General features: G+C 48.2%; 1 protein-coding gene across 2 annotated transcripts in view; it reads right to left on the bottom strand.

Annotated features, from left to right (window-relative positions):
* Positions 1 to 6570: 6570 nt before the first annotated feature.
* The window catches only part of LOC137419524 (uncharacterized), a 31024-nt gene continuing 10725 nt past the window's right edge, over positions 6571 to 26869 (bottom strand). For both annotated transcript variants that reach the window (XM_078769903.1, XM_078769904.1), the window contains exon 4: positions 6571 to 6767. In XM_078769903.1, the coding sequence (XP_078626029.1) occupies positions 6713 to 6767 (55 nt within the window). In that variant the 3' untranslated portion in view covers positions 6571 to 6712. The remainder of the gene's footprint in view (positions 6768 to 26869) is intronic.

Below are 26869 nucleotides of genomic sequence, written 5' to 3'. Positions count from 1 at the left end.
AGACTGATCGGAGAGGCCAATGGCAACTTTGAAAGAGCTACAGGCCTTTATGGCAAAGACTGGTAACTGTGTGTATATGACAACAATATCCCAAGCACTCTACAAGTCTGGCTCGCATGTTAAGGTGGCAAGAAGGAAACCGTTACTCAAAAAGGCCATCTTGAGTCCCGTTTGAGGTATGCAAAAAAATATAAAAATAAAAACTGCCGAGATTCTGAATCCATGTGGCAAAAAGTTTTGTGGTCTGACGAAACCAAGATATAACCTTTTGGCCTAAATGCAGAACGTTACGTTTGGCGCAAACCCAACACGGCACATCACCCAAAGAACACCATCCCTACTGTGAAGCATGGTGGTGGCAGCATCATGTTATGGTGATGTTTCTCATCAGCAGAGACTGGGGCACTTGTCAGGATAGAAGGGAAAATGGATGGAGCAAAATACAGAATAATCCCAGAGGAAAAACAGCTGCCCTCTGCAAGAAAGTTTAAATTGGGAAGGAAGTTCACCTTTCAGCATGACGACCTGAAGCACACAGCCAAAGCTCCACTGGAGTGGCTATGGAACAAAAAGATAAATGTCCTTGAGTGGCCCAGTTAGAGCCCCGACCTAAATCCGATCGAAATTCTGTGGCATGACTTCAAGATTGCTGTCCAACGCTCCCTACACAACTTGACTGAGCTTGAACAGTTTTGTACAGAAAAGTGGGCAAATATTGCTCAATCAAGGTGTGCAACGTTGGTAGATGCCTATACCAACAGACTCACAGCTGTAATTGCTGTCAAAGGTGTTTCCACCAAGTATTAACTCAGGAGGGTGGACACCTATCCAACCAAGATATTTTAGTTTTGTATATTTAATTAATTTTCTGAATTTGTAGAATTTGTTCTTCACTTGAAAGTTTTGGGTTACGATGTGTAAATAAAGGTGGAAAAAGTCTGATTTAATGCTATTTGATTCCAGGCTATAAAGAAACAAAAGGTGAAAGGGGTGTAGACTTGCTGTAGGCACTGTGTTTCGGATCCCACAGTGTCTTTAGTGAGTTGGCGAATTATCGCCAGCACCCTGAATAGATTTTACATTCCTGCTACGTTTAGTTGAATGCAAGTCCTGTTCAGCCACTTCCTGAATGACTTGGGCCAAAAACTTTCCTTTGGCAACCCCACAAGATTGGGACCATTAGGATCAAAGTCGTAGGGATTTATGTACATATATATTACTTGTATATATATATATATATACAGACTTGGCATTTATTATGGAATTTTTTTTTGTGGAGGTGAACTTACTTTTCAAGATGTCTTAGAACCAAAAGTTCATTGGAATTATGTTGAAATTATTCTTGATTTTGTTAATGTAACCTTTAAAAGAAACAAAAACCACATTTGACATTTCGAAACAAATAAATTGATCCTTGAAAGTGATGTAAACTGATATCGAACTCAATTCATGGACAGTACTGTGTAAAACTTCTGTACGTTTTCCAGAAGTATCTCTTTATATTGCACATTAGCCAAAAACATTTTTAACAAAAACAAAAGTTAAATTACGAATGGGATTACGGACAGTAAAATTACAGTTCAGTACTTCGTGTAACTCCCACGAGCATTCAGGAGAGCACGTACACGTTGAGGCATGCTGTTCACGAGATTTGCCAAGGTTTGGACAGGAATCGCTTGCCATGCAGTGACAATAGCCTGCTGAAATTCACGCACAGAGGTCGGCTGCTGGTCCAAGTGGTCGATTTGACGCGTTAATTCTGTGCCCACAAGTTCTCTATCGAATTCATATCCGGGGACATGGCAGGCCACTCCATATGCTCTACACCACGGTCAGCAAGAAAGTGTTGGATCATGCGAGCACGATGAGGCCGTGCATTGTCATCTTGGAAGACAAAGTTTCCTCGAAAGGCTGCACGAGCAAATGGAAGCAATGATTCTTCCAAAATGGCCCTGTACTTGAACTGGTTCAGGTTTCCATTCAGAACAACCAGGTCAGTTTTGCCCCCTGCATGAAAAGCAGCCCAAACGGTCACCCCACCACCTCCAGCTTGGACTCTTGGCACGATACAATCTTTGTTGTAGGCTTCATGCACTTGTCTGTGCACTCGGACGCGGCCATCTTGACGATAGACCAGAAATCTAGACTCGTCACTGAAGATCACGTAATTCCAGTGTCGTGGCTGCCATTGACGGTGCTCTCTGGCCCACTGCAATCGGCACTGGTGGTGGTGTCTGGTCAGGCGTGGCTTTCTCAGGGGATGCCTGGCACGATAGCCTGCTTGAACCAGTCGTTGGTTGACTAGCCTTCTGGATACAGGCACATTTGTCAGTTGCTGCCACTCAGCCCTAAGCCGATTAGCTGACTTGATACGGCCATTGCGGACTAACCGGTGCAGCTGGCGATCATCCCTCCTTGTGGTTCTGCGGGGACGTCCTGGCCTCGGTATTGGAGTAGGGACACCCCTCTGAGCATTTCGTTTCAGGATCTTTGACACCTGACCTTGAGTGATGCCATACTGCCGAGCAACAGCACGCTGTTTCATGCCGTAATTTCGTAAAGCCACCACTCCCATGACAAACAGCATTGTCGAGTTGACGGACCATCTCTCGAGGAAGCGGCAATAACTTTTAGAGACGTGCAGCAGTTGTTTTCCACTAATACAGAACGCAACAACCCTTGTATACCCGACTGTGAAGCCAATCAAATGCACCTGTCCGTACATTTTGCCACGCCACCTGTGATATAATCCTGTTGTTGACTTCTTGCTGCGACAGACAATCAGTGACATTGTTCTTTTAACAAATAAATCACCAAAGTGTAAAAGAAACTCACCAGATTGATATACTGAGTTAAGAAAGTAAACCCAAGTCAAGAAAAAAAAAAATTCCATATTAAATGCCAAGTCTGTATGTATACAGTCACGTGAAAAAGTAAATACATCCCATGTAAAGTTTTGACTTTTTCAACATATTTCAACATACAGCTATTTGATCTTCATTTAAACAATATTGATAGATAAACGTGATATAATATAACAAATATCATGAAACATTTACATTTTGTAGTCCATTGTATAATTTAAATAAACATAAATGCAAATTTCGCATGTGGAAAAAGTAAGTACACCCCGACATTTATCACTACTTCAAATACCTAAAATTAGAATCAGGTGCACCAGCTCAGGTGCAAATGATTAGAACATCTTAAGAGAGCATCTTGGAGGAACCTGTCTTATCTCAGACATTTAGTTTGGTTTGCTCTTTGTTGTTGAAGTGTGCGGCATCACCATGCCTAGATCAAAAGAGCTCTCTGAGGCCTTCAGAAAGAAGGTTATAGATGCCTACGAGTCTGGGAAGGGATTTAAAAAGATCTCCAAACAATTTGAAATAATCATTCGACTGTCCGGAAGATCATCGACAAGTGGGGAAGATTCCAAACAACTGCCAACTTGTTCAGGCCAGGCCGCCCCAGCAAGTTCAGCCCGAGAGCAGACTGCAAGATGCTGAAAGAAGTCTCCAAGAACCCCAGAATGTCATCACGGGACCGACAGGTAGCTCTTGCCACTTTTGATATCAAAGTGCACGAGTCTACCATTAGATAGAGGCTGCACAAATTTTATCTACATGGGAGGTGTGCCAGGAGGAAACCTTTGCTGTCCAGAAAGAACATCAGGACAAGACTAAAGTTCACCAATGAACACCGAGGCAAAGACCAGCACTTCTGGAACAATGTGCTCTGGACTGATGAGTCAAAGGTAGAGCTATTTGGCCTCAGTACTAGAAGACATGTTTGGCGAAAACCAAAGACAGCATTTGACCATAAGAACCTGATACCAACTGTAAAGCATGGTGGTGGAAATATTATGGTTTGGGGCAGCTTTGCTGCATCAGGGCCTGGGCAGATCAACATCATAGAATCCACTATGAATTCTTCATTGTACCAGAGGGTACTTGAGGATAATGTGAGGCCATCTGTCAGAAAGTTGAAGGTCAACCGAAGGTGGACCTTGCAACATGACAATGACCCTAAACATACCAGTAAATCCACCAAGGAATGGCTGAAAAGAATGAAATGTATGGTTCTGGAATGGCCAAGTCAAAGCCCAGATCTAAATCCCATCGAGATGTTGTGGGGGAATTTGAAACGAGCTGTGCATGCTGTGCAACAATTTTTTGTTCAATAAATAATGCAAAGTCAATTTCTCATTGTTTTTTGTTCAATTAGATCACCTTTATCTATAGATACTGTTTAAATGAAGATTGAAGATCAAATATTGATATGTCCACATCTGTTAAAAAGATTTTTAAAAACATTTCATGGGGTGTACTTACTTTTTCCACATGCGAAATTTGCATTTATGTTTATTTAAATTATACAATGGACTACAAAATGTAAATGTTTCATGATATTTGTTATATTATATCACCTTTATCTATCAATATTGTTGAAATGAAGATCAAATAGCTGTATGTTGAAATATGTTGAGAAAAAGTCAAAACTTTATATGGGGTGTACTTACTTTTTCACGTGACTGTTTATATATACAGTATACTGTTACGGATTCGTCACTTCCGTTGTGGTGGTTTGCATCCACTGTAAATATTTCTGAATCCATGTACTATTATTGTGTTCAAAAGGTTTATTGTTCATGAACTGTTTTCAAAAGGTAAAAAAGTTAATGTTAAGAGAAACAGGAAACCAGATCGGGAACCGGACGACGAGGAGGAAGAAGAGGAAAAAAGAGGGCGGAGAGAGTCAGTCGGAAGAAGGAGGCGAGCTACTTGCGGTCTGGAGCGAACGTTGGCGAGCAAGAGTCACGAGTGAACTTTTGGGTTCCCGGGAAAGGGATTCCTGTGACAGAGTTGTCATCGCTGTGACCGATCAACCTGCGTGTCAGGTTTTTGGTGGTGGATTCCGAGGAGAATTATCGTCGGGCCGCTACGTCTCAAGAACGGGTTGTCGGCCATTTTGACTCGCGCGTCGAGCAAGGTTTCTTTGCTCCGTCAGCCGTTTTCGCCGCTTTCAGACTTATCTGGTGTGTGTGTGTGCACCGTGGCTTCTGAAGATTAATTTGCGGTTCGCCGACTGTGAGCCGTGAAAGTCCATACCCGAGGGTGTGATTTCCCAGTCGCCTGGATGGCGCCTTTGTGCAGCTTTTGGGCTGTGTGACTGTACTTGCCATCCGCACGGGATTCTGGTCTCGATTGGACATCGTTCTGGCGATCGCTGGAGCGAATCAACTTAGGGCTTGAAGCCGGGAATAAGAGACATTGGGGATGTTCTTGTTTCACTCACTTGGAGCACAGTGAGTTATGTATCACAAAACTGATGGTACCATCATAGGTCATATTGATTGTACTTTTGATTACTATTATTGTTGTACTGTTATTCTTGTGTGATCTTAATACAATATTTGTTTGTGAGTAACAATTGGGGTGGCTTCTCCATTGATCTTTGACATACAGAATAACACATTTTTCTGCCGTGACTCCTCTCGGGGCTCGAAGGTACACCGTGACCAGGGGGTCGGGGAGGAGCACGTAAGAATACACACACACACACACACAGCACATGGTTCAGTGTTGGGCAAACACTACCCTCCAGGGGGGTTGGCAGGCTATAAGCTACAAGGAGAGACACCATGTGGGGCTGTTTACCATGATGAGACGATTACATGTGGGTATGATAGGGGTTCTCCAAGTTATTAAAAGGGAGCGATAACCCAGCAGATATATGGATTTTTTTAATGTGGAGTTTGGTATTACAAGACTTGGAGACTCAGATAAAGTAAGAACAAAGATATATTCACCGAGAACAAAGAGATTACCATGCTCAGCTTGATTCTTTGGAAACCAAGGCCTTCAAGATCATAGGAATCTCCCGTGATGAAGCTGAGTCTGTGGGTCTTGCAGTTTCTCATTGCAGACAGCTCCGTGGTCTCTCTGTCTTCCACCGCCTAGTTTAATGTTCTTGCACCCTCTGCTCTTTCGATGCCCCCCCCCCCCTTGGCCCCCCAGGCTCTGCAGGGCTCACTGGTCTACCATCAACCCCTTTCTGGTGAAACGACCTAAATCCAGGATCACTGCTGACCTCCACTCATTTGTTCCTTTTTTTTCTTCATCTGTAGAACCAGCTTCATCATTCTGCTCTATCTAATTCTTCCCTCCAGGTCTTCAGGACAGCTGTTCACCACCATGTCAGATCATCCTCCATCTAAAACCATGATCTTTTCTACCCCCGTTAAGCCACCCCCGCCCCTCCAAAGTTGGCTTCTGCATTCATGTTATCAAACCCCGGCATTCTCCCGGCTAACATTTTTGCGTTGCCACAACGTTTCACTTTCGTTGTTGCCACGTTTTGCTCTAACGTCCTAAGACCATTGAAATGTTGGGTTTTGCTGACGTTTCCACAAAGTTTTACTTTATCATGACGTTGCAGTAAAGTTACTATAACTTTGGAGCAACGTTTTATAACGCCATTGCAGGGACATTTACATAACGTTTTTTGTTTCATAACTTTATGGTTTAACATTCAGAAATCAATAAAAATAGGACACGGAGATTTTGTTTGTGAAATTTATTTTGTAGTTGTTTTTTTGTGTTTGTGTGAAAAAATAAGAATTTAAATTTGATAATTGAAATTTGAATTGTAATTTGAAAGCAGGTCGGCTGGGCAGGTCGATGCTGTTCTTCACAAATCACCATCATCCTCACACCTGTCGTCCACCTGCACTGCATGAACTACACACCTGAAGCAGTCGACATCTGAAAAAAAAAATCAATATAAAAAGTGCTTTTTAAATTATCAAGAGGGGAGAGAATAATCATTCTTCATAGTTATCGAAAACATGTATTACCTTTTATTTGAAGCATATATGAAGGGTCATAGTTATCGAAAACATGTATTACCCTTTATTTGAAGCATATATGAAAGGTCATAGTTATCGAAAACATGTATTACCCTTTATTTGAAGCATATATGAAGGGTCATAGTTATCGAAAACATGTATTACCCTTTATTTGAAGCATATATGAAAGGTCATAGTTATCGAAAACATGTATTACCCTTTATTTGAAGCATATATGAAGGGTCATAGTTATCTAAAACATGTATTACCCTTTATTTGAAGCATATATGAAGGGTCATAGTTATCGAAAACATGTATTACCCTTTATTTGAAGCATATATGAAGGGTCATAGTTATCGAAAACATGTATTACCCTTTATTTGAAGCATATATGAAGGGTCATAGTTATCGAAAACATGTATTATCCTTTATTTCAAGCATATATGAAAGGTCATAGTTATCCAAAACATGTATTACCCTTTTCTTGAAGCATATATGAAAGGTCATAGTTATCGAAAACATGTATTATCCTTTATTTGAAGCATATATGAAAGGTCATAGTTATCCAAAACATGTATTATCCTTTATTTGAAGCATATATGAAAGATCATAGTTATCCAAAACATGTATTACCCTTTATTTGAAGCATATATGAAAGGTCATAGTTATCCAAAACATGTATTACCCTTTATTTGAAGCATATATGAAAGGTCATAGTTACCCAAAACATGTATTACCCTTCATTTGAAGCATATATGAAAGGTCATAGTTACCCAAAACATGTATTACCCTTTATTTGAAGCATATATGAAAGGTCATAGTTATCCAAAACATGTATTACCCTTTATTTGAAGCATATATGAAAGGTCATAGTTACCCAAAACATGTATTACCCTTCATTTGAAGCATATATGAAAGGTCATAGTTACCCAAAACATGTATTACCCTTTATTCGAAGCATATATGAAAGGTCATAGTTATCGAAAACATGTATTATCCTTTATTTGAAGCATATATGAAAGGTCATAGTTATCCAAAACATGTATTATCCTTTATTTGAAGCATATATGAAAGATCATAGTTATCCAAAACATGTATTACCCTTTATTTGAAGCATATATGAAAGGTCATAGTTATCCAAAACATGTATTACCCTTTATTTGAAGCATATATGACAGATCATAGTTATCCAAAACATGTATTACCCTTTATTTGAAGCATATATGACAGATCATAGTTATCCAAAACATGTATTACCCTTTATTTGAAGCATATATGAAAGGTCATAGTTATCCAAAACATGTATTACCCTTTATTTGAAGCATATATGAAAGGTCATAGTTATCCAAAACATGTATTACCCTTTATTTGAAGCATATATGAAAGGGCATAGTTATCCAAAACATGTATTACCCTTTATTTGAAGCATATATGAAAGGTCATAGTTATCCAAAACATGTATTACCCTTTATTTGAAGCATATATGAAAGATCATAGTTATCCAAAACATGTATTACCCTTTATTTGAAGCATTTATGAAAGGTAATCGTTGTCCAAAACATGCATTACCCTTTATTTGAAGCATATATGAAAGGTCGTAGTTATCCAAAACATGTATTACCCTTTATTTGAAGCATATATGAAAGGTCATCGTTATCCAAAACATGTATTACCCTTTATTTGAAGCATATATGAAAGGTCGTAGTTATCCAAAACATGTATTACCCTTTATTTGAAGCATATATGAAAGGTCATCGTTATCCAAAACATGTATTACCCTTTACTTGAAGCATATATGAAAGGTCATCGTTATCCAAAACATGTATTACCCTTTATTTGAAGCATATATGAAAGGTCATCGTTATCCAAAACATGTATTACCCTTTATTTGAAGCATATATGAAAGATCATCGTTATCCAAAACATGTATTACCCTTTATTTGAAGCATATATGAAAGGTCATCGTTATCCAAAACATGTATTACCCTTTATTTGAAGCATATATGAAAGGTCATAGTTATCCAAAACATGTATTACCCTTTATTTGAAGCATAAATGAAAGGTCATAGTTATCCAAAACATGTATTACCCTTTATTTGAAGCATATATGAAAGGTCGTAGTTATCCAAAACATGTATCACCCTTTATTTGAAGCATATAGGAAAGGTCATAGTTACCCAAAACATGTATTACCCTTTATTTGAAGCATATATGAAAGGTCGTAGTTATCCAAAACATGTATCACCCTTTATTTGAAGCATATATGAAAGGTCATAGTTATCCAAAACATGTATTACCCTTTATTTGAAGCATATATTAAAGGTTGTAGCGGTTACCGCTGGATGCACACAATCGCCTTGCACCGGCCAGACGCGCCTCTCCCGGGCATGCCCGGACTCACTGTTCCTGGGCATGCCCGAACCTCCCGGGCACGCCTGGTCTCGTCTTTCCCGGGCATGCCCGCTCTCGCCTTTCCAGGGCTCGCCCAGAGCGTCCGGGCATGCCCGCTATCGCCTTTCCAGGGCTCGCCCAGAGCGTCCGGGCATGCCCGCTATCGCCTTTCCAGGGCTCGCCCAGAGCGCCCGGGCACGCCCAGCCTCGACTTGCCAGGCCGCAGCCAAACACGCCCGGGCAGGTCCAGACTCGCCTTTCCAAGGCTCGCCCTTGACACCCGGGCATGCCCGGTATAGCTTTTGCCGGGCAAACTTCCCGACATAAATGTGTATATATATTGCTGCCCGATAAACGGGCTTGAGAGAATACCTGAGCTGTTTTGTTTCAATAAAGCAACTCGGACGAATTCCGTCTTTGGTCGCGTCAATTCTTTCGACTCGCGTTGGAGCGCAGTTCCTTCATTGGTGACCGACCGACATGGATACGGCAGTGACGCTTAAACTGCCTACCTTCTGGGAGGCTCACGCGGCTGTTTGGTTCGCTCAGGCGGACTCTCAGTTCGCCCTGCGAGGCATCACCGTGGACGACACCCGCTTCCACCATGTTGTGGCGGCGCTCGGTTCCGCCACCGCGGCCCGCGCCTTGAGCCTCCTCGAGCACCCGCCGGCTGCTGACAAATACGACGCGCTGAAGACTCCTCCTCGACGCTTTCGCCCTCTCACCGGCAGAACGCGCACGGCGCCTGCTCGCTCTGCCCGAGCTCGGCGACACGCGCCCGTCAGAGCGCATGGACGATATGCTCTCGTTGCTCGGTGAGCACTCTCCGGATTTTCTGTTCCGCGAGCTGTTCCTTCGCCAGCTGCCTCACCCGGTACGCCTCGCCCTGGCTGGCACGTTGATCACGGATTCCCGCGCCCTCGCCAGGGAAGCCGATAAGATCTCCTCGGCGGGCCAGCACATCGGCGTGGTTACCTGGAGCCCGCCGCCGTCCGAGGCGACGCCCACGACGCCCGAGCGCCCTGCGCGGTTGGAGGCCGAACTGCCGGTGCAACTGGCGGCCGCCACGCCGCACCGCCCGCTTCCGACACGACGGCCGGGGCCTCCACCTGACCGTGCGTGGTGTTATTACCACGCCAGGTTCGGACACAAGGCTCGGACGTGCCGGCCCCCGTGCACTTTCGGCAGGTCGGGAAACGGCCGGGCCGGCGTTCATTCCCAGCCATGAGCGCCGGCCACTCGGGCAACTTGCTGTTTATTCGGGACAAAGCGTCTGGGCGGCGTTTCCTGTGTGACACCGGCACCCAACTGAGCGTCATACCCGCCTCCGAGCAGGACAGGCGGGACGCCGTTTGCGGCCCCTCTTTGGTCGCTGCTAATGGCTCGGCCATACGCACTTTCGGCCCACGCGTCGTCACCCTCTGCTTCGGCAGCCAGCGTTTTCAATGGACTTTTGTGACCGCCTGCGTCCCCATGGCTTTGCTGGGCGCCGACTTCGTCTGCGCGCACGGGCTGCTGGTCGACGTCAAACGTCGTCGCCTTGTCAATGCCGAGACCTTCAGCTCCCTGGCGTGCACGATGAGCAGCTCCGCGCCGACCGAACTGGCATGCGCCCTCCCGGCAGCGAACGAGTTCGCTCGCCTGCTCGTGGAATTCCCGGCCCTCACGCGGCCGACGTTTTCGGCCGTCGCGGTGCAGCACGGGATCGAGCACCACATACCCACTACGGGCCCGCCGGTCTACGCCAGGGCCCGCCGCCTCGACCTGGCCAAGCTCGCCGTGGCGAAGGCCGAGTTCGACGCATTGGAGCACCTCGGCATCGTGCGGCGCTCCGATAGCGCGTGGGCCTCGCCACTGCACATCGTGCCAAAGCCGGGGGGTGGATGGCGCCCGTGTGGCGACTACCGCCGTCTCAACGACGCTACCACCCCCGACAGGTACCCGATCCCACCCTCATTCACCCACCCTCATTCAGGACTTTTACGCCCGTTTGGCGGGACGGGTCATCTTTTCGAAAATTGACCTGATACGGGGCTACCACCAGGTACCTGTCCGGGCGGCCGACGTCCCGAAGACGGCCGTCATCACGCCGTTCGGCCTGTTCGAATTTTTGCGGATGCCGTTTGGCCTCAAGAACGCGGCCCAGGCGTTCCAGCGCTTGATGGACGGCGTGCTGCGCGACCTGCCGTTTCTTTTCGTCTATCTGGACGATATCCTCGTCGCCAGCACGTCCCGCGCCGAGCACCTCCTCCACCTCCGAACACTGTTCGGTCGCCTCAGCGAGCACGGCTTAATTGTCAACCCGGTCAAATGCCACTTCGGCGCGACGACCGTTGACTTTTTGGGCCACCGCATCACCAAGACCGGGGCCGTGCCACTGCCGACCAAGGTCGAGGCCATCACCACGTTCCCGCGTCCCCATTCCATCAAGGCCCTCCAAGAGTTCCTCGGCATGGTGAATTTTTATCACCGATTCGTTCCCCGCGCTGCTCAGCTCATGCGGCCCCTTTACGAGGCCCTCCGGGGCAAGCCGGCCAAGCATGACATTGTTTGGTCCGCGGCCATGGACGCGGCCTTCGCCAGCGCCAAACGGGCCCTCGCCGACGCAACGCTGCTGGCTCACCCGGTGCTCAACGCGCCCATTGCCCTCACTACGGACGCCTCCAACTACGCGGTGGGCGCCGTCCATGAGCAATGGGTGGACGGGGTTTGGCAGCCACTCGCTTTTTTCAGCCGGCAACTCCGGCCGAACGAGTTAAACTACAGCACGTTCGACCGCGAGCTGCTCGGGCTATTCCTGGCCGTTCGCCATTTCCGACACCTCCTGGAGGGCCGCCCGTTCACGGCTTTCGTCGACCACAAGCCATTGGTCTACGCAATGGCTAAGGTCACGGAGCCGTGGTCGGCCCGCCAGCAGCGCCACCTCTCCGCCGTGTCGGAGTTCACCACGGACATCCGGCACGTTGCCGGCAAAGACAACGCCGTGGCCGACTGTCTTTCTCGGGCCAGCGCGAACGCGGTCCACCTCGGCGTGGACTTCGCGCTCATGGCGGCCGACCAGACCACCGACGCCTCGGTGCAGGCACTCCGTGCGGCGGACACGGGCCTCCGCCTGGCCGACATTCCCTTCGCGGGCACCGTCCTGCTCTGCGACGTCTCCCAGGGCCAGCCTCGCCCCATCGTGCCCGTTTCCTGGCAGCGCCGCATCTTCGCCTCCATCCACGGCCTTTCTCACCCGGGCCGGAAAGCTTCTCAGAAGCTGGTGTCGGCGCGTTTCGTCTGGCACGGCCTTCGACGAAACATCCGCGACTGGGCCAACGCCTGCACGGCCTGCCAGCGGGTCAAGGTCCACCGCCACACCCAGGCCCCACTGGCACCTTTCGCCGTGCCTGAACAGCGTTTCGACCACGTCCACGTGGACCTGGTGGATCCCCTGCCCCCTCGCGGGGGTTCACCCACCTGCTCACCATGGTGGACAGGACCACCAGGTGGCCGGAGGCTGTGCCCCTCGCCTCTACCACCACCGCCGACGTGGCGCAGGCGTTCATCGCCACCTGGGTCGCGCGCTTTGGCGCACCGGCGGACATCTCGTCCGACCGCGGCCCACAGTTCACGTCTGAGCTTTGGGGCGCGGTCGCCCGTTCGTTGGGGGTCACGCTGCAGCGCACCATGGCCTACCACCCCAAGCCAACGGGTTGTGCGAGCGGTTTCACCGCTCCATGAAGGCCGCACTCATGGCCGGCCTTCAGGACGACGGTTGGGCCGACCGGCTGCCGTGGGTCCTTTTGGGCCTTTGCACGGCCCCCAAGGAAGACCTCCAGGCGTCCGCCGCCGAGCTCGTCTACGGCCAGCCGCTCCGCGTCCCGGGCAAATTCGTGCCCAACGCTACCCGTCCCTGGTCCGCCGCTCGCCAGCGCTCGGACCTCCAGGAGGCCGCCCGACGATTTGCCCCCGTGCCGACGTCCCGCCACGGTGGCCCCCAGTCCTACGTCCCCCCGGCGCTTCGCACAGCGGAGTACGTCTTTGTGCGTCATGACGCGCACCGGGGGCCACTCCGGCCGCCGTACGACGGGCCCTTCCGGGTCCTGCGACGGGGCGACAAGTCTTTCATCGTCGACTTCGGCGGCCGGCCGGACCGGATTTCTGTGGACCGCCTCAAACCGGTGCACATGGACGTCGACCGACCACCACGGTTGGCCCTTCCTCCGCGGTGAGGCCGCCCCCCGTCCACAGTTCCCCCCGCTCGACCACCCACCACCACGTCGGACCCCTCCCCACGACCCTCCAGGGGTCGCTTCGGCCGGGTCATCCGGACCCCCCTTAAATTGACCCTGCTGGTGCAGGTCGATTCTGGAGGGGCGTGTGTAGCGGTTACTGCTGGATGCACACAATCGCCTTGCACCGGCCAGAACACGGCCAGACGCGCCTCTCCCGGGCATGCCCGCTCTCGCCTTTCCAGGGCTCGCCCAGAGCATCCGGGCATGCCCGCTATCGCCTTTTCAGGGCTCGCCCAGAGCGTCCGGGCATGCCCGCTATCGCCTTTCTAGGGCTCGCCCAGACCGTCCGGGCATGCCCGCTATCGCCTTTCCAGGGCTCGCCCAGAGCGCCCGGGCACGCCCAGCGTCGACTTGCCAGGCCGCAGCCAAACACGCCCGGGCAGGTCCAGACTCGCCTTTCCAAGGCTCGCCCTTGACACCCGGGCATGCCCGGTATAGCTTTTGCCGGGCAAACTTCCCGACATAAATGTGTATATATATTGCTGCCCGATAAACGGGCTTGAGAGAATACCTGAGCTGTTTTGTTTCAATAAAGCAACTCGGACGAATTCCGTCTTGGGTCGCGTCAATTCTTTCGACTCGCGTTGGAGCGCAGTTCCTTCAAGGTCATAGTTATCCAAAACATGTATCACCCTTTATTTGAAGCATATATGAAAGGTCATAGTTATCCAAAACATGCATTACCCTTTCCTTGAAGCATATATGAAGGGTCATAGTTATCCAAAACATATATCACCCTTTATTTGAAGCATATATGAAAGGTCATAGTTATCCAAAACATATATTACCCTTTATTTGAAGCATATATGAAAGGTCATAGTTATCCAAAACATGTATCACCCTTTATTTGAAGCATATATGAAAGGTCTTAGTTATCCAAAACATGTATTACCCTTTCCTTGAAGCATATATGAAAGGTCATAGTTATCCAAAACATGTATCACCCTTTATTTGAATCATATATGAAAGGTCATAGTTATCCAAAACATGTATTACCCTTTATTTGAAGCATATATGAAAGGTCTTAGTTATCCAAAACATGTATTACCCTTTCCTTGAAGCATATATGAAAGGTCATAGTTATCCAAAACATGTATTACCGTTTTCTTGAAGCATATATGAAAGGTCTTAGTTATCCAAAACATGTATTACCCTTTCCTTGAAGCATATATGAAAGGTCATAGTTATCCAAAACATGTATTACCCTTTATTTGAAGCATATATGAAAGGTCATAGTTATCCAAAACATGTATTACCCTTTATTTGAAGCATATATGAAAGGTCATAGTTATCCAAAACATGTATCACCCTTTATTTGAATCATATATAGACCATGGGCCAAGCAGTGGAAATACTTCTAGTTTATCATTTTCGTGACCCACATCTGGTAACCACGTGAATTTTTGTCTGATGGGAGATAAAAAATCATTGAACAAGAATTCACCACTCGGCAAGTCCAAAGGTTGCACACTAATTAGTATTCTTAATTAGTATTAATCATCCAGATGCACAGCACCCTCTTTTGTCAAGAAATTAAAAGTTATGTACAAACCTATGGAAAATAGACAAATTGAAACACAGCAACACTTACATGACAGAGAACGGTAAAAAAAAATCAATGAGCTACACATACACACACACACACATACAAACACACGCACACACACACAAAACCAGATACACACATGCACTCACCAATATATTTCTTTGGAAATGTTTTCAAAGGAATCATTGGCACTTCTAAGAAACTTTTCCTTGCAAAATTAATATGCCCTATTTTACACACACACACACACACGTACACACACATTTACATACACATACATCTTTTATTTTCAAAGTAATTATTGGCACTTCAACGAAATATATCTTTGCAAATGAGCCCAATTCATCCCACCCCACTCTCTCATCCCTCTGTCATATTATGATTAGATTATGTCATATTAGATTATGTTGGCACACTTTAGGGCTGTAGCAAAACAACTTTTTTTTTGAATAAACAGTTTTCAAATTATTCATAGCTATTGGCCTAATGTAACCCAAAAGATAATAATCAGACTGTTGACTCATGGAAATACAGCCCTATTATAATATTCACAATGTCTGAGTCCAATCTGGGGGCCAAATAACAGGCTTCTCTGCTACCCTCTCATCCAGAACTTACACGTATATCTGTGTCACAACAGAGTAGCTAAATGGAATGAAGCTACAGCAGCAGGTTAACAGTGTGAAGTTGTGAACACTACACATCTTCATCTTCTGTGTCGGAGTCTTCATCTAAAGATTCTCCAGCCACTGGATTTTGGCAATCAGTGCACTTGCACAGATTAGTACATGGTACATTATGCTGCCGGCAAGAACATCTTCCCTTGTTTTTACCTGTTGGCATCTGGCAATTTGTCTTTTTGCAAGTGCAGTACGTCAGTTCAAGCAAACTGCTTGGAGCAGGGGGTTGTTCATCCCAGACAACATCTAGACCTCCATCTTCCACTTTCCATCCATGTCCATGTGGGCTTGGAATGTCTGGGGTCTGCTCCAGACAGAGATGATGTACTGCAGCCTGGTAATTTGCTCTCTTTATGTGCTGTCTCAGTGAGTCCTGTGTTGGTGGAAGACGAGCTTCTGACTTAATCAGCATGAGGAACATGTTGTGCCGTGCTTTATTAACACTGTCGCATTCTTGTCCATACAACTGGCAAACAAATCTCTCAAGTCCAGAAAAAACATCCTCGCTCACTGTGAATGATCTCCCTAACTGTTGGAATGTGGCCTTGAACTGTGCACTCTCTGCCATTAACTTGTATGCTTTTGCTTTGGGCTTGCCATGGAAACTGCTAACAGAGTCACATCCAGTGAAACAATGGAATGAAATAAGTGCATTGCAAACATCTTCCCCGAGGTAGGTATTTATGGCAGACAAGCTCAGAGTCCTCCTGTTGTTGCCCCTTCCTGTATGGAATAACAACTCACTTCCTATCTCTTTTGCTCTCGCTACTCCTATGATAAAGACATCAGTATCCGGGCTCTTCATCACAACTGGATTAGAGGCACTTTCTGATGAAGTACCAGGATAATTTGTGGCTGCATACTGGGCATGAAGCAACAAGCGAGTGTCCGCTTCTTCATGGTTGCATCTCAAGCCTTGCACTTCATTCACAACCAGCACTCCATGGTCATCTTCCAGTTCATGACATTCTTCATCATGAGTCACAAAAATGTGGACCTCCTTGAGGACAGAACTTGGTCTGCTGTTCCAAGTTTTAAAGAAAAATCGTATTAGTTCTGCCTTGTTTTCACTGCCAGCAAGAAACGTTTTCCACTGCTGAGGCACCCGTTGGTCTTCCCCATAGATTTTTGTCATCAGACTTCCACTTGATCCTCTTTGTCCCCTCTCAGCATTTTTGATGCTCATGTTTCTGTACGTGTCTACCACAAAGTGTATAGATTCACTTCTTACGCTCCTTGCAAGATCAACAAGTTGTTTCAAGACATGATCAGCCAGTTGACCAAATGTAGATGGTATACTCATCTGCTGAAGTTCTTGCATCATGGCCATAGCATCTATAATCCAGATGCTTCCTGAGGGGATCTCCGTGACTGGAGTTGGCTGAACTTGGGATTCAATATAGTGTAGTAAATATGATTTCGTTGTCTTGTTCAGTGAACCATAACCATGAACCATATGAACCATATGACTTCCGGTTCCTCGGGCGAGTGAGGCGTGCTTCGAGCTCTCCACGGCATCGAAGTTTGAGTGTTTTCCCATTCTTGGCTTTGTCAAATTTCCACTGGTTATTTTGCTGTGTACGTGTTATTGTGTGTTTCTAGTTGGTGTTGGTTTGTGGTTCGTGCAAACTTGTGTGTAATTAATCGCCTTCTGGGTCGTACCTCGTGCGCGGCCTGGTGACTTGGGGCTTCCCTCCCCCCCGTCGGTGTTTTGTCGGTTTGGGTTATTTCCTTCGCTGTATTGCTTGTTTCTTTTATTTTGTTTTCTCCCCCTCACCTCACCTCCCTAGACAAATAATTATATATTGATTCTTTCTCTCCTCCCGGACACGTGCTTGTTCGCTGTCCTCCTCGTCTCGGCTTGTGCCCCGCCCCCTGTATCTCGTTTTCTTCCGCCTCTGCTCCTTCTTTCTCAAATCCACGTTCTCGCTTGGAGACTTTTCCCGGATTGTTTTTTCATCGTTCTGTTTGGATATTGTTGGAATATGTTTAAACCGCAGCCGTGATGCTGACACCCCCCCCCCCCCCCCCCCCAGAATTTACATGTTTTAAACGTTTCCCAGTGTGTACCCTGGTCAGAATAGGTACACCGTATCTCTGCGTGTCGTAAGAGACGACTAAGAGGGTTGGCGTCAGGAAGGGCATCCGGCCATAAAAACATTGCCTCAAAAAGAGAACCATGACAATCACAAGTACATATGGGCAGGGTGCAGCCCGAAGTGGAGATCGGTTTCTGAGGTTTGGGACATGGATTGTGGGGACAATGACAGGGAGATCAGGAGAAGTGGTGGAAGTATTGGTCAGAAGAAGAGTGGACATATGTTGTGTGCAAGAGACGAGATGGAAGGGAAGTGGTGTGAGAATGGTGAAGGGTAGGCAGGGACAGAAATACAAGTTTGTGTGGCAAGGGTGCCCGGAGGGCGTGAATGGTGTTGGTGTCCTGTTTTCTGAGGAGTTTGTAGACAGTGTGGTGAGTGTGACTAGAGTGAGTGATAGGTTGATGATGGTGAAAATGATGATTGGAAAGCTCTTGGTGAACGTCATCTCGGGATATGCTCCGCAGGTTGGTCGAAGCGATGAAGAGAAGGACAAGTTCTGGTGTGCGATAGAGAAGCTGATGGAAAACGTGAAAGATGAGGAAGTTGTTGTGGTGGGAGGAGACCTGAATGGACATGTGGGAAGGAGTATGGATGGTTTTGAGGGAGTTCATGGGGGTTACGGATATGGTGTGAGAAATGGAGAAGGTGAAAGGATTTTGGAGTTTGCTGATGGAGCTGATTTGTTGATTTGTAATACTCACTTCCAGAAAGAGGACAATAAGCTTGTTACATACACGTCAGGTGGGTCGACGACAACCGTTGACTACCTGATGGTGCGTCGGCGAGATAGGGGGCACCTCCGGGACACAAAGGTGATCCCGGGGGAGGAGGCTGTTTCACAGCACCACTTGGTTGTCTGCGACATAAGGGTGAAAGGTGCGAGGAGAGCTCGGCGGGTGAAGTACCAACCGAGAATGAAGGTGTGGAGGTTGAAAGAGGTGACAGTAAGGGAGGCATTAAAAGAGAGGCTGAGTAGGGTAGACGATGATGTGGTTGAGCTTGAAAGTGGTTGGATGTCAATGAAAGCTAGTCTGTTGGGAGCCGTTGGTGAGGTATGTGGATGGACAAAAGGACCACCGAGGCACTCGGAAACATGGTGGTGGGATGTTGAGGTTGGAAAGAGGATCGACGAGAAGAGGAAGAAGTTCAAAGAGTGGCAGAAGGCGAAGGGTACGGGAGCAGAAACAGCAGAGCATGAAAGTTATAAGGCAGCCAGGAAGGCTGCAAAGAAAGAGGTAGCAAAGGCGCAGGAGGCATGTACGAAAATGTTCGGAGAACGCTTGGATTCGGAAGAGGGTCAGAAAGCAGTATTCAGGATTGCAAAGCAGATAGCGAAAGAGAGGTGTGATGTGATGGGGGTGAGTTGCTTGAAGGATGAAGTGGGACAAATCGTTGTCGACCCAGATGGAATTAAAGGAAGATGGAAAAGATATATGGAAATGCTGTTGAATACAGAGAATGAATGGGATGGCAACATAGAGAGTAACCCAGTTTTAGGACCGGCAGAGAAGATAACTGAGAAGGAAGTTGAGGAAGCGATAAAAGCAATGAAGAGTGGAAAAGCGGGAGGGCCGACGGGAGTTGTGGGAGATATGTTGAGGGCAGCAGGAAGTTGGGGTGTGAAGAGAATGACAGAGATCTGTAATCTGGTGGTGAAAGAAGGCCGCATTCCAGTGGATTGGGAACTGAGTACCCTCGTCCCTCTATACAAGGGGAAAGGTGACCCTCTGGAGTGTGGCTCGTACCGAGCGATAAAGTTATTGGAGCATGGAATGAAGGTATTGGAAAGGGTGTTGGAGAGGAGGATAAGGAAGAAAGTGAAGATCGACGAAATGCAGTTTGGATTTATGCCAGGAAGAGGAACGACAGATGCGCTTTTCATTGTGAGGCAGTTGCAGGAGAAGTACATGGATAAGAGGAAGAAGTTGTTTTTTGGGTTTGTTGATCTGGAGAAAGCATTCGATAGGGTTCCACGCAAAGTATTGACATGGGCATTGAGGAAGTTAGGAGTGGAGGAATGGTTGATCAGAGTAGTGATGGCAATGTACAAAAGAGCACGCACAGCTGTAAGGACGAAGGACGGGAACAGTGGTGAGTTTGAGGTGAAGGTGGGAGTGCATCAGGGGTCGGTACTAAGTCCACTACTATTTGTAGCTGTGATGGAGGTGCTGGCTCAGACCGTAAAGGAGGGTTTACCGTGGGAGTTGTTGTATGCAGATGATCTGGTGTTGATTGCGGAAAGTATGGATGGACTGAAGGAAAAGATGAACAAGTGGAAGGAATGTATGGAGACAAAAGGTCTGAAGGTGAATATCGGAAAGACAAAGGTGATGGCAAGTGGTAAAGCATGTGGTGAGGTGGAAAGAACTGGGAAGTGGCCGTGTGCTGTGTGCAGGAAGGGTGTCGGAGTGAACTCCATTCAATGTACAATGTGTGCTGAGTGGGTTCATCAAAAATGTAGTGGTCTGAGAGGGTCATTAACCAGTGTGGCAGCTACATTCAAATGTAAGGTGTGCACAGAGGGAGCTGCAGATGGAGGAAATGTTGAGTTGGATCTTGGAGACGGCGTGAAGCTGGAAGGTGTGAAAACATTTTGCTACCTCGGAGACATGCTGAATGGAGAAGGTGGATCAGACTCGGCAACGGTTGCTCGAGTGAGATGTGCATGGAAGAAGTTTCGGGAACTGAGTGGCGTGCTGATGACGAGGAGAGTGTCGCTGAAGCTGAAGGGAAAGGTGTATGCTGCATGTGTGAGAAGTGTTATGATTTATGGGAGCGAGACATGGGTAATGAACGTAGAGCAGCAACGAAGGCTGGAAAGGGTGGAAATGCGAATGGTTCGATGGATGTGCGGAGTATCGTTGAGAGAGAGGAAGACAAATGATGAATTGCGAAAGATGATGGGAATATTGCCTGTGATTGATGCTGTGAAGAGGAACAGGTTGAGATGGTTTGGTCATGTATTGAGGAAGGATGAAAGTGACTGGTTGAGAAGAGTGATGGAAGTTAATGTAGAAGGAAGTAGAGGACGGGGAAGACCGAGAAAGACTTGGCTAAAGATGGTGGAAGAAGAAATGCGGGCAAGGGGGTTAACAAGGAGAGATGCAGAAAATAGGGCAAAATGGAGAAGATTGTCATGGGGACCGCAAGGCTAACCCCCGCTCTAGCAGGGAACATGGCCTTAAAATGCATGTTGTTGTTGTTGTTGTTCAGTGAACCATCTTGGTGTGCTAGAGAAAGTGGGAGAGGGCCCAAGTTGAAGGTAAGCATGTTTTCAATGTCTAGTTTCCTGACATTTGCAATGATAAGAAGTCGCTGGAAAAGATTTCTGTCTGCCTGCAGTGATACTTGTTTACCTTGCGCTTTGGTGTGAACTACCTTGTTCATTGACTTGAAAGTCTTTGTCTTTGATTTCTTTATTGGAGCAAATATATTGTTGTGAATATGAGAATGTTTTTTTTATTTTGTGGTGGTGGTAAAATGTTGTAAAAGGTTGTTGTAAAAGGTTGTTGTAAAACTCACCCCTCCTCCCTCCGTTGTGGTTGTATAAAGGTCAAAGGGCGTTCCCGTAGTTAGTCCATAAAAAAACATACATGCAGGACACGATATATCTTTTCTTTTGATAGTTATCTCTTATTCTGTGTTTTAGGATAAGGCTGTGTCTCCCATTAATTAAAAGTACTCCATTGCACCAGTGAAAGAGAATAGACCCCCTTTCCTTCCCATCCCCAAAAATCTCCCTTTCCATCCCCTCCAAAACCTCCAATGACCTCATATTACATCCCCCTCTCGTCATTGGCGAGCCTCGATTGCCCATATTACCTCCCCTCCAATAACCGCCATTGACCACGAGGCTCGAGTCAGGGAAGAAAGGCGTGTCTCCACCTCGTCAGAGGAGGGGAGGGGCGCGCCCGCCCGTCGTCGTCCGGGGCGGAGCCCGAGGGTCGTGCGACCAGCCAGGGCCGAGGTGAGCGCCCCGATGGGCGTGTCCAAAGCGCCGGGGGCGTGATCGCTGGGGGCGCTATAAAAGGGCGCAACCGGAAGTGGAGAAAAGAGAAGAAGAAAGAGAGAGGCACTCTGGGTTGGAAAAAGAAGGGTTGTGAAGAGAGGAGAAGTTGGTTGCAAGGAGTTGGTCACAGTCGGTTGCCAGAGAGAGGAGTCGGTGGTGAGAAGTGAGAGAAGCAAGAAAGAGTTGAGGGTTGAGGGACCAGACCAGTGAGACAAGTCCTGGGAACGCAGCGGACGGAGGCCGCCGCAGCAGCGACACCCGGCAACCGCCAAAGGGGGGCCTGAACGGCGGTTTGGAGCAGGGCCAACAAAAAGGAACGGCGGCTGCCAAATGCACGATTGAGCTGCAAGACCCCCCCTTGGACCTTTCCTCTCCCGCCAGCCATCCACCTTCTGCCATCCCTGGCATTCCCCGCGTGAGTCAGCGTTCTGTTTGTTCTGTCCTGGGATATAAGTTAAGTCTGTAGGTAAGCTAAATTTGCACTGTGTCACCTGCGTCTTGTGCTTGTAAATAAACGTGACATCTGTCTTTTTGCTTGTGTGTAAATAGTAGGAATAAATGTAGTAGTATTTCAAACCTTTTTTTTGTCTCCGTTTTCCTCTTGCATTGCGTCGCTTTTGTCTTTTCCCTCATTGAGCAGCTAGGGTGCGATACAACCAACGTTCGGGTGGAATCGGGTGAGTTTTGTTAGGTCGCGGTTTTAAACCACCGCTCGGTCTATAACATCCTAACCGCGATCTGCAACAATTGGTGTCGGGGAGTGAGATCGACCCGGAGCGCGCTTCACGCGCTCAAAATTATAAAATACCGAAATTTGTTTTGTTTTAAAGGAAAAGCCCGAATTTTGAAATCGCGCCATGGCTGTTCAAGGCGACGGGATGCCGGTGGGAGAGATAGAGGGGTTAGAAGTAACCCAGGACTTCGGGGAAGAAAGGGAGGAGGAAAATGGCAATGTGGTTGCGGGAATATCAGGCGCGCAAAATGGCGCGCTCGCTCACGTGGTTGAAGGGTCCCAAAATAGCGGCGCCGCGGAGGGCGAGCCCGCGGTGGCGGCTGGGGACGCTGGGCAAACCGGGTTTGACCTCAGATTATTCTTGACCCAACTGAATGCAAAAATGGATAGGATGGGGGGCCAAATGGGGGTAATGAGGGACGAAGCAAGGGGTACCGTTAAGGAGTTAGACAAGAAATTTGAGGGGTTAGACAATGGGATAGAAGGGGTGAAAAATGGGTTAATGGGGTTAGAAAATAGGATGGAGGACAAATTGCGGGAAATAGGGGAACAATCCGCCCGGGAAATCGAACAGATGGGGAACCAGATGGAGGAAATACGACGAGGGGTGAGTGAGGAGGTCTCGGGGCTACGCGAGGAGGTAAAGCGAGGCGAAAAGCGTATAGAGAAAGAAGTGAGGAATAATACGGCTAAGTTACAAGGGGGAATAGAAGATCTGACGGAGGAGGTGGAGCAGCTGACAGAGGGACAAACTAAGTTAGTGGAGCAGGTTCAAAAGAACACTGCGGTACTAGGAGGGTTAAAGGCGACACAAAAAGAAATTAAAAACGAATTAATAGCGACGCAGAGGCAATGTCAGATGGTACGGGAGGAACTGACAATGAGGGTGGAGGAGGTGACAGAGATAATGGAGACAAAGGACCGGCAGGTGAGGATGCACATAGAGACGGTCACGGTAGCCTTAGAGGACGAACTTGAGGGGACGCACCGAGAAATAAAAGAGGTTAAACAAAAACTAGAGGAAGTGGGAGAAGAGGTGAGTGAAATTAAGAAGGGACGGACAGAAACTAAGAGGGAGATAAAGGAGGAAGTCATGGAATATGTACAAGGTCTGTGTTCAAATCATGATGTGATGCTCACTAACCAAATAAAAAGTTTGCAGGTGGCAGAGGAGGTGAGACGAAGTACGGAGGTGAGTGGCAATGTATATGATGTGAGGAAAGCTTCAGTCGGCTTGGGGATTGGTTTGGATCCGGGTGTTCGTGAGAGGCCGTTGGTGAAGTGTGCGACAGGTCTGGTGTGCGAAAAAAGAGGTGTGCGAGAATGTCCGACCATGGGGTGTGTGAGGAAAAAGTGCACGCCGAGGAGTGAGTGTGCCGTCAGGAGTGAGCCGGTCGTAGCGCGTGTGCGAGGGAGCACAGGGAAGCGCGGTGTGGTGAGTGTTACGGAGGAAGTAACGAAAAAGTGTGCGCGAAAGGATGCGCGAGAAAGGTGTGTAACGGACGGGTGCATGAGGAAAGAGTGTGCCGTCGAGAGTAAGGGTGAGTGCGCTGTCAAGAGTGGAGGTGAGAGTAGTGAGAGTGAAACGGAGCGTGAGTTGGTTGTGGCAGGTGAGCGAGGATGTACACCTGGAATAGAAGGATGCACACCTGGAATGGTAGAGCGTGAGTGGGAATGCACGCTGGAATTGGTAGTGAGACACGTGGTTGGGTGTGCGGGTGAGAGCACACCTGTGATTGTCACAAAGGAGGTGACCGAGAAAGGGGCGCGAAGAGGTGTGTTAGTGAGGTGTGCGAGCGACGAATGTGTGCCAAAGTGTTCGGTGGTCAGGTGTGTGACCAAGTCGGTGAGCGGAGTGAGTGTACCGAGGTGTGAAAGAAAAGGTACGAGGAGAATGGGAACGGCTGCATGTATGAGCAAGAAAGAGGTAGCGTATGCATGTAAGCCTGCAGGTGAAGCGTCGACGGTAACCGGGTTAAAGGTTAGGTCGACTTTTAGCCGGATCGGGCCCTCGGTGCGTGCCGGGCTTCGCGTGCCGCGAGAACCAGCGGAGATCCGAGCCACGGCGGGTTCGAAAGGACCGCCGTGCGCGATCCACGCTGGGCCTCGCGTGGAGCGGCCGCGTCCGGGCTCCACTAGGCGGAGCGGGCAGCCCGATAGGAAGGGTCGTCATGGCGACCACTTTCTGTTGAGACGTGCCGGCAGGTCGAGATCGGGACATTGGATGGCTCCACGCCGAGGTGGTGCATGGGATCTCGGCCCGGGTAAGCCTCCGTCCCTGCCTCGAATGCGGGACGTATCCAGCCGCTGGCACAAAAGAACCCGCGTTCATTGCTCGGCTGTACGAAGCCGGGCTGTAGATGTGAATTGGCGCACCGAGAGGACCTAATAAGTAGACGGGTGATGGTGATAGTGATAGTAGTGATTTGATACAAAATTTAGAAAAGTGAATAGAATTGGCAGTAAATAGAAAATTTTTGACTTGTGGAATCTGGACGAACAAAATTGATAGTGAGAGACCCCCGATGTGGTGGGATGGCAAATCCACCATCCCTCACAGAGTGGGGGCAAATGCGCAATAGTTTATGGGGTGGCTATGACAACCGAGCCAGGGAGGGCTTGGATAATGATAGGGATCTAGAAGAGATTGACATTAGGTAACGTTAAGTTTAGTTAGTGACTGATACCTGTAGTGGGGACGCAGGTAGATTAGTGTGGATTATAATGACGTGGGAGCGCAATAGTTTAAAGGGACGACTGGGAAGCGCAAGTTTCAGAGGGGAGTAGTTAGCTGAGATGATGCCGTGCGTGTGAGGATTGAACAGGTGAGAATGGAACAGGTGTGATTGCACAGGTGTGCAACTGGACAGGTGTGTGGAGCCGTGTATGAGTAGTGAGTGTTGTGGATCAGCGCGAATGCGCTTGGGGAGAGAAGGGTGCAGGTGGCACCAGGTGTGAGAGCACAGGTGTGCAAGTACAGGTGTGTGGAGAGAGTTGGAGTAAGTGGTACGGAGTGGTGTGCATGGTGCGAAGGTGTGAATGGGGGAAGAGTGGACCCCCATCACGGATACCCGGGGCGGGTAGTGTAAGTGTTAGGTAGAGGGTACAGGTAAATTGTGGTTGGATATTGGCATCTGTGGTGCGGGTGACAGAATGATGTTTGGATGGGTGCATTAGTGTTGTGGAAATGGCTGGGCGTGTAGCCTGTTAGTGTGTGTAGTTGGTTGGGCACTCCACCACTGTAAGGATGTCGGCCAGGTGAGGCCGCAGGTGGGCTCTGGGAGCCGGTAGTAGTTGTTGTGGATGGGGCCCGAGGATCCGGAGGACGGACCCGGGTAGCCCAGTGCCAGAGGGCACCATGGGGTGACAGAGCCAGGAGAGGGGCTGCCCCCAGTTAGATAGGTTAGGGTGAGGAGCTAGGTAAGCTCGGGTGGCAACTACAGTGGTGGAGGTGTGCAGGTGGGTAGACCTGTTGGGAGAGCTACACGTCGCGGCCCAGAAATTGTGCGAGGGCACCGGGAGATGAATCGGGGGAGTGAGACCCCAAATTGAAAAGCACCACAGTTTGGCCAATGGGAATTGGTTTTTAGAACCCATAGTGTAAGAGGGCCAATGGTTTGGCCGGAGAAAGACCCCGGGTAGTGTAAAGTGTGTTAAAGTCATTTAGAGGATAGTTAGGATGAAGGATCTCCTCGCACCATCTGCACCCACTCACCGGAGGTGACAGGTAACTCCACACCATGCCATGTTTTATTATTTTTTATTGTGCAAATGTTTGGAATGTGAGACGCATCATGACGTGGGTGTGACATTGTGCTTTGATGTTCCATCTCTGCCTCCTTATGAGGATTGATGATGAATTGATGATGGCAAATTTTTGAAGTAGAGGGATTGTGTGGTGACGAATTTGATATAGGGGAAATATGGGGAAGACGTGACAGTAGTGACGAATTGGTAATGTGTAGGTTTTGTACATATGGGGTAAGGGCAAGGGTGGGCTAGGTAACAGGGGGGTGACGTACGGTAGGGACGAGCTTTCTCACTTCGCCCTCCGTACGCATTTCGCCTTGCATTGCCTTTTTGATGTGTACCCTTGAGACCTTACCCCTCGCTCATCTGTCTTGTCCCCCCTTTTTGTCTCCCACATGAGGACCTGAGCGCCGTTGGGCGCCGAGGGGAGCGTGCGTGGGTCGGCCATTGTGCGCCCGAAATTCCCAGAACCAGCTGTCTGCATCGATGCACCACATTATGGACCACATGTCAGTGGCCGAGCACCACTTATGG

The sequence above is a fragment of the Myxine glutinosa genome, chromosome 1 (genome assembly GCF_964187855.1).
Source record: "Myxine glutinosa chromosome 1, kmMyxGlut1.1, whole genome shotgun sequence".
Taxonomy (NCBI): Eukaryota; Metazoa; Chordata; class Myxini; order Myxiniformes; family Myxinidae; genus Myxine; species Myxine glutinosa.
This window is presented reverse-complemented; position numbering and strand designations above follow the sequence as displayed.